The sequence below is a fragment of the Ceratotherium simum genome, chromosome 19, assembly GCF_057802395.1.
Source record: "Ceratotherium simum simum isolate JZ-2026a chromosome 19, ASM5780239v1, whole genome shotgun sequence".
Lineage (NCBI taxonomy): Eukaryota > Metazoa > Chordata > Mammalia > Perissodactyla > Rhinocerotidae > Ceratotherium > Ceratotherium simum.
In genome coordinates, this window is record NC_141918.1 from 5,209,920 (window position 1) to 5,223,208 (window position 13,289).

General features: G+C 33.1%; 1 protein-coding gene across 2 annotated transcripts in view; it reads right to left on the bottom strand.

The window, feature by feature from the left end:
• The window catches only part of PHIP (PHIP subunit of CUL4-Ring ligase complex), a 127,651-nt gene that overhangs the window by 92,360 nt on the left and 22,002 nt on the right, over positions 1-13,289 (bottom strand). For both annotated transcript variants that reach the window (XM_087443798.1, XM_087443797.1), the window contains exon 7: positions 1,946-2,106. In XM_087443798.1, the coding sequence (XP_087299924.1) occupies positions 1,946-2,106 (161 nt within the window). The remainder of the gene's footprint in view (positions 1-1,945; positions 2,107-13,289) is intronic.

The following is a 13,289-nucleotide window of genomic DNA, read 5'->3' on the forward strand; positions in this document are numbered from 1 at the left end:
CTTTTTGTTGTTAGGGCCATGGAGTTGATTCCAACACCTAGTAACCCCGTGGACAGCAGAGCAGAACCTTGTCTGGTCTTTTTGCGCCATCCTCTCACCTTCCAGCACTGTATCAGACATTGCTCCACTGCTATTCACAGAGTTTCATGGCCCATTTTTTCAGAAGTGGGTGGCCACATCCTTCTTCCTAGTCTGTCTTAGCCTGGAAGCTTCCCTGAAACTTGTCCACCATGAGTGACCCTCTGGTATTTGAAATACTGGTGGCATAGCTTTCAGCATTACAGTAACACACAGCCACCACAGTATGACAACCGACAGATGAGTGGTGTGGTTCCCTAACCGGGAAAATGAACCTGGGCGCGGTAGTGAGAGCGCCCAATCAACCACTAGACTGTCAGTGCAGGTGCACAAGGTACTTGAACATCAAAAATTAAGTAAGAAGTTATATATTTTTTAGAATCCCAACGCAATGGCATAAGTTTATACTCACCAAAATGAAGTACAAACACAATATAATGCTTCTTTCTCATTGTTTCAGTTTACTATTTTCAAAAGAATTCTTTGAAACATTAGAAATGCCAAATTTACTTTATGTTTTGAGAGGTGAATTTAAACTAGTATATTGAACTTGAAAAAGCTAAATGTAATTTTCCATTACCATTTGAGAGCAAATTATTGTTGCAGGTATATCAAGCACTTTAGCACATACAGAGATACCTGTTCTCCACTCTGAAAATAATAACCTCTGTCAGTAAATTTAGAAAATTTCACTTTTATTTTGTATCACAGAGAATGGAGATAAAAGAGAAGGTGAAAGGGGAGAATACTGATGTAGAAAATGATCTACAAATGCCTAGAAGTGGGTTAGAGCCAGGGAAAAGATATGTATGAAAATCCTTTCCCATTTCCTGTTTAGCTGTTTTACAGATGACTGGGTGTATGGATAGAGGAGTAGACATAAATAAACCTCAGTTTACAAGCATATTTACTTAAATGAGAAATCTATAACTGTCGAGACTATATAACATTCACAGCTGCTCTCTTCCAGGACAAGGATAGGAATTTCCACTTTAACTCCTATTTCCCACATTTTTATTTCAAAGGAAATTAAGGACCTTGTAAAGGAGTGCATACCTTCAAGCCACAGGGTAGTATTTAATTATAAGTACAACCATGATAGTGTAGTAACTATTACCCTCAGTGGATGTAAGAGTTAAGGTACCTAAAAATAAATTGAAATATTTCCAAAAGTAATTTTCTCACTAAAGATGAAAAACTCTGCTTTTCTCTATTCAAGTTAAAATAAAACAATAACAAATAAATAAATCCAAAGATTTATTTGAATACAACATCAGATACACTAAGGAATGAGGTGTTAAGGATAAAAGGTAATAAGCAAAGAATGTTAGATATGCTCAAAGTTTTTTCTATCACTCTTTTAAGGGAAATTTCCCATAGACAAGCAAGCAGTTTTCTGCTGATAATATAAAGAAATACATTTAATAATCGCCTTCAATTTGCTTAACACACTTTGGAAATGCCCTGGGTTTAGAATTAAAATTATTGTAAGACATCTTATAAAATGTCAAACTGCATATCTGATATAATACTAGGAATTACACTTATCCATATGTAGGACCAAAATATAGCTGTGACTGTGCTACAACACGTCTTTCAGGAACTTTCCAAACCTGGATAAAGTCTGAGTTTAAGTAAAATCTTCCGATATGGTAAGCTAAACTACCTGAATTTCCAGTTTTTCATTAAAAGAAAAAACAAAGGTTTTATTTCAAGTTCAAACATAAGCAATGTTTCTTCAATTCCATATATGAATTAAGATAACACTTTAAGTATAAAGTAATTCAAAAATTTTTTAAGTAATTTAAAATAATTTACTTAAAAAATTTAATCAAAAAAAATTTAAAATACTTTAAAAATTACTTACAGTAAATATCCGTCTACCAGTTCGATCAAAAGTTACACAGTACACAGATGACAAGTGTCCAAGAATTCGTTTATGCATTTTCATGTGCTGATATACTGCAGTTGGAACAAGTCGCTCAAGCCTGTATTTCCCATTCAGCTTCCTTGAAAACAAAGTATCCGCTACCAAGGAAAAGGGGGAAAATAAGCATAATTCAGAAATTAATTTTCTTACCATCTTTTAAGAATTCACATATTCTAATTTTTCATATTTGGTAAAAACAAAGATGTTGTCTAATGTATATGGCTCCTACTTAAAAGTTTCCAAAACAGTTAATCCTCATTATACAAACAAGCAAATTCAGTTAAATGACCTGTCTAAAGTCACAAAGTAAGTTGGGCATGAAGCTTGGTTAAAATTCAGACTTCTTTACTCTCTGGCTAATGCTCTTTAAAAACCACAATCATTTTTATTTGATATAATTTCTAAAAAAGGCCCCTATAAGTTTTCTTACAAAAGCAGTTAAAAATTGGATCCAGTAATTTTTACTTTTCATCAACGAGCAATTCTTGAACACTCTAAATTTGATGCCAAATGATGTTTTAAAAAACTCTGCAACAAATGAAGACGGAGTAATAATTCAATGCATTATTTAAAAAAAAATTAAACCAGGGATCTTGCCAAACACCTGTATAATGTTTCCTTCTCTAGGACCTATTAGCTCTTTTTTTCAACTCATCCATTTTAACCATCTTTCAAGATATGACTGAAATTTATCTTCTGCCCCAAAGCCTGCTGTGCTGACTCTAGCACAAAATGTTCTCTTCCATCTAAATTCCTACTGTATTATTTTCTGTTCTGATAAGTATGGACAAAGAAGGTGCTCAATAAATACATGCTGACTGATCTGCAGGCACATTATTCACCTATAGATTACCTTTTAATATGAGGCTTTTTTTTTTTTTTTTTTTTTTTACTGTTGACTGCCATCTACATTGGATAGTAAGCACTACAGTTTCTCACGTGAATTTAGTCCTAAAGAAAATTAACCATATATACAAAATACTATTTAACCTAGATTTAGAGCCTAGCAATTATGCCCCCAAGTTGATGAAATATAAATATCTCAGGTGTACTGTCAAGAATATCAGTATTTATTATTTTACTCACACACAATAAATGTTTGGCTCACACTATACTTGAAAGCAAAAAAAAAATCTTGGGGACTAGCAAGGAGATACACAGAAGAATGCTTCGCAGGTTCTAAAGTAATAATATTTCAAAGAATAATTACATAATGCTTATATGTTCTTTTACTACATCAATCATTTTATATTCTAATAGAGTACATCTCTTGCTATTAGGATATAAGTTCACCATCAGGGAATATCTAAGACAAGCTTAGACAGTTGTAAATTCGCATATTCAGGCTTGAACAGTGATTCACTAAGTTTCTAATAAGGCCTGATACATTTTTCCTTATGCACAGAAATGGCCTCGTAAAAGACATCCTCCAGTGCTTTGGTTCCAAACCAATTTAGAGCAAGAAGCACACAAAACCACAGACATTAACTGTCCTGCCAAACAAGAACTCAAATGATCTTGTCCAAACACTAAGGATCAATGACATCTCAGACTCACCTGTCTGTTCTGTAAGAAAAAAGTGATGACATATAACACAAACTCTGACAGTGTTGCCAAAACGTAGTTTAATTCTTTCCATCCAAAATTTACAAAATTCTCAAAATGTCAAATTTTATTAAATAAATATTTTAATAACACTGTTCAGGTATAAAAATGATTGTTGGAGATAATTACAATATCAAAACTATTATTTTAGTGATGATCAAGTACTTGTATATCATGTTAGAATTTTTTTAAATGAATTTGTTATAAAGACCATTTCAAAATCAGAGTTGAAGAAGTATTTTCTAAGCAAAAAATACTCCCCTTAAGTAAAGAGAAAAAAGGAAATGTCACTGCTCTCTTAAAGATAGTGTTTACTGAATCTCTGCCTAAACTAGGATTAAATCTTTATTTTCATTTTGGGAAATCAACTGAAAAAAAGAACATCCCTTTCAAAAAGTTACTTTACAGTTCAACTTTTCAAATAAAACATCCCAGAAACATAAAATTAAGTGAAACATATTTATAGTAAAAACTATATTCCACACTACCCTTTGTTATGCTTGGCTACCAATTAACTATTGAATACCAATACTATGACTGTATCCTAAGGGAGAAGGTACCTAGCACAGTCCTTGCTCTCAACCAAATTACAAACTTGTGCAACAGGACTAAAAAATATGACTACAGACAAGAAGAGTGCGTCTAGTTCCCAGGTAATAAGTTGGTAGTTCAAACTTGATACAGAGTGTCAGAGAAGAAAATATAATTATAGTTCAATAGTTGAAATTCAACTGAGAAGGCTGAATTTGAAGAAGGCCTGACCAGATCGAATAGGTAGAGAATTTTTACAAAGGCAGAGAGGAGGATGTTTTAGGACTCCCATTCAACAAACTCACATTTTCTTTTACTATATCATTTGCATGTCTATCTCCTCTACCACATCTTAAGTATTTTAAGGACAGAAATTCTGTCTTATTCATATTTCCCCACAACTGAGTATAGAGTCTTTAAAATAAAAAAGTATATAAATGAAAATCAGTTAATAATAAGATACACAGGATGGTACAATTTAATTTATAGTTTTATGGCAGAAAGGCAAATGGCAATTATTCACTTTGTAAAGAAACTGTTAATAGACTAATTAGATTTTTGAGTAAAAAGGAAATGTCTCTTAGATTATAGGAACTCCTTAAATTTTATTAAACTAGAACATCAATTTTTAAAACGAGCATGGTTAAACAGATATAAGAGGTCACAAAGGAATAAGTTCTTTATATGACATTATTATAGTTTTAACCTTAAGTCAAGCTGCAAATACGTGCAAATACGACTTTGGTTTAAAAGTACCTTTATTTTCATAAGAATGGTGATGGGAAATATCCTTAAATTAAGCCTGCCAAAGCAAATCTCCATCTTTTTCACTTGGCAAATTCTTTCTTACCCTCCAGGGCCAGTTACAATGTCACCTTCTCTAGTAAGACTGTAGTAAATTTCAAAAGTAACCTAACCCTTCACCTTGTAACATCACTCCTCTGGCTCAAAACTGCAATATTCTTCATTTCATTCAGAATAAACAACAAATTCCTTACATATTAGCCTATCAAGGCCCTGCATAATCTTGTCTCCCATTAACTCTCTGACCTCACACACTACTTCTCTCTCCCTTACTTGGTCTGCTCCAGCCACTCTAATCTCCTCTACTCTTTCAACACATCAGGTATGCTCTTAATTTAGGATCTTTGCATTGGCTGTTCCCTCTGGCTAGAATAGTCCACATAAGGCTAATTCCTGACCTCCCTCAACTCTTTTCTCAGATGTCTGTCACTTCTCAATGAAGCCTAACCTGATCAGCTCATTGAAAATCACAACCCATTCCCTACTACCACCCATAACTTTTTATCCAACTCTATGTAGCTCTAAATTTGTTCTTTTTCCATCACTTATCACCTGATGCCATACAACTGCTTATTACATTCACTGTTCATTTCTCACTGCCTCCCACTACAACATAACAAGCTCCATATCGACAGGATTTTTTTGTCTATTTTGTTCTTTGATTAGCCTAAGACCTGACAATGGTGGCTGACACTTAGTAGATGATATATTGATATGGTGATATGATATTGGTGAATTTATTGAATAAATTACACATTAATAAAACAACAAAGTCTAAGAATAAAACAAAAATGGAGGATATCTTGATCAGACAGTTTACAGAACCAAAATATCTCTAAATAGTTCTTCATTTCAAATGCCCTGGCTAAATGGATTTAATTTAGAGGGAAACAGAGAAGTAAACATATTTTCTCAATTTTCTGAGACATCAGTATTACTCATTTGAAATATCAGTCTCTTTAACATCTGAAGAGAGAAAAGGAACAAAATAGTGAAAAGTGTCATTTGTAGCAAATCATTCAGAACAGTCTTTAAAACAAAGTCTATGTGCACAGTTTACAAAACTACTTACTAGAGATAAACAAAAGGCCCACGATTTCTTAAAGCTAGATATAACTACATACATATCTAGCCAATAGGTTTTTATCCATTATTTCTCTAGGTACTAGGATGATAAATCAAATTCCCCACAAGTCACTTTTTTCCTAGTTCACACCTAGTTATTTTTCAAGAATTGATTTATTTCTCTAATCATAATACTAATGCGTACTCAGTGCAGAAAATAAGAACATGAAAGAAGAAAAATTCATAATTCTATCACCTAAAGCAATTATTTTTAAAATTTTGCACAGATTTCCCTAATAAACAGCATTTTAACAGCTATGCTATAGTCCTTAATGAAATAAGAGCTAGGCTTTAAGTTCAACAGACTTGTGTTCAAACTTGACACTGTAGAGACTTGAAACAAGTTTTTCTCCCTCAACTTCAATTTATCCAGTTATATTTCTAGAAACATTTTCCACAATATACTTGGCTTTCATATTATGCTGTTCTTTGACATCTCATGATTTCACAAATTTTACATAGTCAATTCTCTCAATATTTTTCCTTTCTTTTGTAATTTCTTCTACTGATTTAATATAAAGTCTTCCCACTAGCCAACAGTACAATAAATATCCACTTACATTTTCTTTTGCCTTTTTGTGGTTTAAATCTCACTCCGAACTCCTTAATATATGTGGAGTTTTAGTATACATTATGAGGTGAGTCTCTAAAGATATTTTTTCTCCCCCAAATCAACCACATTCGTTCCAGCCTTTTCATTTACTAATCTTTCTCTATCCCATTAAATTGTGATTACATTATCTTATATATATTCTGTGTTAGGTCAGTGATGGCATGTCTATTTATATGCCAGTACCAAATTTTTAATTTTATAGTTAATCATGTTTTAATATTTATCCAGCTATTCTTCATTATGTGTCCATTTTAAAATGTCTTAGTTTTAATTATTTATTATCTAATTTGAGGATCACTGAAAAGTTGTTTTAAAAAATCAATTTGTTGGAAATGTAAGTTTAATTTCATTCACTTATAAACAACTGACATCTTTCTATCCAGGAATATGATGCTTTCTTCCTATAGCTAGGACCAAGATTTCAATGCAAATGATTTTAGAAAAAGATAAACATAAAAGCTATCTCAGTTTTTCTGACTACACAAATCTGTACCATTTGAACCAAGTTCATGGGAAATCTGTATATAAATCTGTACCATTTGAACTAAGTTTCATGGAGAAAAAATGGGTAGCTGCCAGAAAAAAGCATCTGCAATAACCTTAGTACTACATTTTTGAGGATATTAGGAAAATATACAATAAAATCTCTACAAATAAAGAATCGAAGCAGAAATACCATCACCTCCCTCTAAAATGTTTAGAATTTTTTCTCCCTCCGCTAAGTACTTTGCAAAATGGACAAGAACATATGGTGCAACTGCAATAAATTATCCAAGATCAAAATTAACCACTGTTAAAAAAGATGAGTTGGGAAATAAATTAAAATTGCTATGAATTAACAAAAACGTAGACGTTAGTTTTTTTGTTGTTGTTTTTTAACTGTTGAGAACAATGTAACATGCTATACACTGTCTACTCCAATGTAGGAAAGCCACTCCCCCTTATCAATCAGAACTGGAGGGCCCCAGAACTAGTGCCTACAATTTCTGTCAGCTCATGAAAGCAAAGCCTTGCTGGCAGCATAATGAATGCAAGGAGAAGCGTGTGGCTGTAGATTCCAAAACCTGGAGAATCAATTTTTGTGACAGCAGAAGAACTAGAGGAAGCGGCAAAGAGAAGATTGAATCTATAACTCAGAAGGTATCTCAGTACAAGCTGGGCTCTCTCCTAATACAGAAAAAAGGGTACTCAGGTTAAGAAACAATATCAGAGTATTTTACCAGAAGGTTATTTTAACAGGTTTTTATTAAATTCATTTTTGTACTATATTTTGACTAATTTTATTCTGTGATTCTGGTTCAAGAAAACACTTGGAAAGCTCCCACAGTTTCTGTAAATAACATGCAAAAGTAGTTATAATTTATAATTAATAACCATATAAACAGTTCCTAAATTAAAGTACAAAAGGGAGTGAATTCTGAATAATCAATACCTAGGTTACATTTTAATCTCCAGGATCTGAGTTAATAAAGGCTTTCTAAATGTAAGATTAATAACTCATAACTATAAAACAAGAATTTGGAAACCTATAAAACTAAACTTGAGTAAACTACAAAGACAGTGATAAACATGTCAGCAAGACTACATGAAAACAAACTTCAAATTGATTTACCCCTTTAGTTGATAATTAGTTTTCCCAACAAAATAATACTATATCCATAACCAGGCACTCAGAGGGCAATCTCTATAGAAATGACCTTCCAAGTTCACTGCAAGTCCACAAAGTTGTCTAAGTATGGTGTTGGTGATTTCAGAATTCCCATCAGATAAATGTACTGTGTGGTATAAGGTATCTGGTAAGGCATTAAATTTACAAAAATTTTTATGTGTTTTAAAGAACCACAAAAATGTTCTAATGAAAAGGAGATATGATTATGGGGGCACAAAAAATAGCTACATTAATTCTCTAAAAGAGAAGTTATGCCAAAGTCAAGAGTCAAATACCCTGAGAAAATGGCTATGAAGAGGAGAAAGTCACCAGGGCTTGGAGCTAGTGAGAGGTTCTTACCAGAAGGACTTCAAGAATCTGATGAGAGAAAAAGTCTTATCTGCTGCAATTAACAATGTGGATAAATGTCAAAATACAATATACAATGTAGGGACAAAAAAGGCTACAGAACACTCCTATGATGTGTAGGTTTGGAAAATAATAGCTAATATTTACTGAGTGCTTTATTACTTGCCAGGCACTTTACATATATTCTCACTTAATCCTCACCCACCTCTTAACGTAGATACTACTCTTATCCTCAATTAGGGGATATTCCTTACCAAGAAGGAAACTGAAGGATAAAATGTAACTTTCCAAGAGGTGAAGCCCAGGTTTGAATTCAGACAGTCTGATTCCAAAGAGCACACACTTACCATACTGGTTAGGTAGATAATTAGAAAATAAGATTGAAAAGACACATGCCAAAGTATTAACAGCAGATAACCAGTGAGACAAATTGATTTTTGAGCTGTTCTCTGTTTTCCAGGTTGTCTCCATTGAGCACATATTCATTCCGATTTTTTTTTTTCTTTTCCAGGAAGATTGGCTCTGTGCTAAAGTCTGTTATCAATCCTCCTCTTTTTGCTGAGGAAGACTGGCACTGAGCTAACATCTCTGTCCATCTTCCTCTACTTTATGTGGGACGGCTGCCACAGCATGGCTTGAGAAGTGGTCTCCCAGGATCTGAACACCTGCGAACCCCGGGAAGCCGAAGCAGAGCGTGTGAACTTAACCAATACGCCTCCAGGCGGGCCCTTAATTTTTTAAATAAGTATAGCTCAATCTACCTCAAGGAACTCAAAAGAGCAACATGAAAAATCTAAACTGTCTAAAGAGATTAACTTAAATTCAAAGACTGAGAAAAATATGCCCAGTGATAAAGATGCAAGGAATTTAAATTTATCTCATCATAAAAAAAGAAACTCTAAAGACTAAGTATATTAAAGTATCTGAATATACACTATACCACAGAGAATAACCATTGCCTATTTGACAATGGATTGAACGATAGCTAGAAAGAATTCAACGTCTAGTTTGATTTGAAACACATAAAATAATACAAAGGATCATCAATTTTGTTTAAGTTTTGTTTCTAAAATCTTTCCCATTAAGTTTTCAAAGTAAAAGAGAACTATACTAAAGATAATTTAGGTTCAATTTTATTAGGGAAGGAATCATATAAGGAGGAACTTTTAACCTTTAATTCAGTATAATGCCACCATCAAAAACCTTGCCACAATAATTATTCTGAGGTTAGCTAATATAGATATTAGCAGGAAATAACAACCAAGTATTCATAATTTGAGGGCCAGAGATAATCTGGGAAATAATTCAACACAGGCTGGTTTATTTCTACAGCACCACCTGGTCTCTATATCACCCTGCACCAGTAACTAGCAACCGACCTACACAGGAACAAGACAAAATCACCATAACAGTAACTGCAATGAACAAAAGTCTCAACTTTAGTTAAAGTAGGACAGGGATACCACATCAGACAGATAGTTGTGTAATCAGCTTTTTGTCCCACCTGGGTAATACAATGCCCATGAAAGCTTCTCTCCTTAATTTACTACTGTAACTAAAATAATTATTTTATTTTATTTATTTATTATGGAGGTAGCACAGTAGCTACCCTCCAAATCTCCACATAGTCAATTTTGGTGTTCAGTTGTACCTCCTGTTTGAAAGACATCATGTTTTTAAGATTTACCAGATACCACAAAGACGAATAATGTCTGAAAAAGAGAACTCAAATAGTAACTGAAATAAAATGCAGAAAGTGAAGAGATGATTCCAAGAGTTAAGCAAAATATCTCACGAATCAAGTACATAACAAGCACAAAAAAACAAACAAAAAAATAAAAACAAAAAACAAGTATTACAATTACTAGGATTGTAATTTACTAGAATTTTATAATCACTTGATTATATTATTCACCATCCTCCTTTCTTTCCTGGAAACTACAATCTGATGCTACTTCAAACAGAAAATAGTACAATAGTATAACATTTTCAGTTTTAAATATTTTAAAATTTTTTTATAGTTACTTTAATAAGAATTCATTTTTTAAAAGTTATATAGTTTTATGTCAAACATTTTACTCATTCAATTTTGAGTCAACAAACATTTATAGAGCATCTATATGGACCAAGTATGGGCTAAGAGATGTAAGAGAGAAAAAGAAAAGACATAGTACTTACCCTCATGAAGACTGCAGTCTAGCAGGGAAGACAGACATGAAACAAGGACTTACAACAACGATAAGTGTCATCAAATAAAAGATACCGAGAAATCCTGAAATGTACAGTAGAGAGCCCTAAACATATTGGGGGCGGGGTATCAAGGAGTCAGAGTAGACTTCCCTGAAAAACTGACAGTTACACTAAGACCTGAAAAATGAACAGCCAAAGAACGTTGGTGGAAGGAGAGCATATTCTAGGTTGAGGGAAGAGCATGTGCAATGGTCTAAGGCTGCACAGAGCATAGCATTCAAGCAACATAAGGAGTCAGGTATCGCTAGCACACAGGACAGACAGGGAGGTGTCAAGAGAAGAGACCGAGACAGTAGGGGCAGACTGCAGAGTGCTTTCTAAGTGACGGTCAGGCATTTCAGACTACTTCCCAAGGACAATAAGTTGAAGGTTTTAGGGAGAAAGAAGTGGGAGCAACACAAGATTTGCTTTGGGATAATCAATCCCAGTTTTATCTCTTGACTACAGTGAGAATAGATCAGAAGGCATATAACTAAAAGCAAAAGCTGATTTTGCAGAAGAAATCAGAGGGTTCAAAAAACAAAAAATTTCATTTTAGAAAAGAATCAGTTTGCCAACAAGATTCCTAAGGCTTTCTCAAGGAACTGAATATTTTCTCTCAATTTTAAGTATTAATCTGGCAAGATACAAACTTGAAAGAATCTATCACATTTTATTGTTTCTAGAGTTCATATTCTGAGGCATAATTCAAAAGGCTCCTATACCCAAATCAATTAATGGACATAGATGGTACAAGACTAATGCATAAACAATTTCATAGAGAAGGCGAAAAGGTGCTATATAAATGTGATATAAAGTTAAATGCATAAGATCAGAAATAAAGTAACCAGGGATATAACCAAGTTAGTTACCTCTCAAGTTTCAGTTTCCTCGTTAATAAAGTGGGGGTATCTTACGGAGTTGTTATGAAAGTAAATGAGACTAAATGTTTTGTAAATTCAAGGGTATTATATATTAACATCTATACTGACTGTCCTTAAACCATCAAATCCTCATATGTTATAAAAGTAAATCTCACTGAACATAGTTTTTCGTTTATTTTTTAAAAGATTTTTGTGGGAGATCATTTTTCCCCTGCATCTTCCTTAAGGAGCTAAACAAATTGCTCTCTGTTTATATAAATATCTACTCAGCCTGATCACGGACTTCCCAGTTTCAAGATGTCTAGGAAGATGCTCAATCCTTAACTTCAAAGGTTTTCTGAAGACACGCAAAATAAAAAGTCAGAGACTTTATGAAGAAAATATGATAATCTGCCTCACTTACACTGATATGAAATTCAACATCAAACCAAACAACCAACTTGGAAAATACGTGATGCAAACTAAAAGGGGAAATGGCTAGTGCTTCCTAATTACTACTGGAACTGCTTGCCAGACATCACACAGAGTAGGGGGGATACCTCTTATAACATCTATAACCTAAAAACTAATTTCATCTTATTATTTACATAAAAAAATAAAACACAGCTACAAGGGCAACAATTTAAACTCACCTAAGGAAACCGTCATTCTTCAAAGTGTCTCCCCTTTTTTGGTCAATCATAATTTGAAAAGAAATTTAAGCAAAAGAAAAAAATGTAAATAATAATGTCTATTTTATATATTTGGTACTTTGGCATAATGAACATTAACTTTATTTCCCTTGAAAAGAAAAAACTACAAATACATCTTAGGAGTCTCTCACAGCCAGCTACTCTTAGGAAGCAAAAAAGGAAGTAGCAAGGGTGGGGAAGCAGGGAGAAGAGAGTTAAAAGAGCAAAAACCTGTGCCAAATGAAAATATAGATATCATTTTGAACTTTTGTTGTCCCATCCCAGTTCACTAATTACATCAATTATCTACTGCCTCTTCATTTAATATTTACTAATGCTGAGGAGTTGAGTTTATAAAGAGCAATAAAATATAATCTCTACCCTCCAGGCCCTAACAGTATAGTAGGAAAAAAAGATAAATAAATGAGTATCATTCAGGGGACAGATTAAAAAACAAAAACCAAGACCAAAAAAAATAAGAAACACAACAAACATATAGCTAAGTCACAAATGATTAAACACAAATTATAAAACTCTAAGACTAGAAAAGAATAAAATGGTAGAAGAAAATAAGTTATGAAAGAAAAAGTGGTTACTGAGAAAATAATAGGGCAGAATAAACTAATTTCAATAAGTGATGAGTATACACCTAACTAAGGATCAAGTATGCAGTGAGTAGAAGGCAGAAAAGGTACAAGACTGAAGAGAGAATAATAGGGAAAGAAAACGTACAGGAGAGAAATCATACATTATTATTACAATCTTATAATTTACTGAATGATACGTCAAATGTTAAATCATA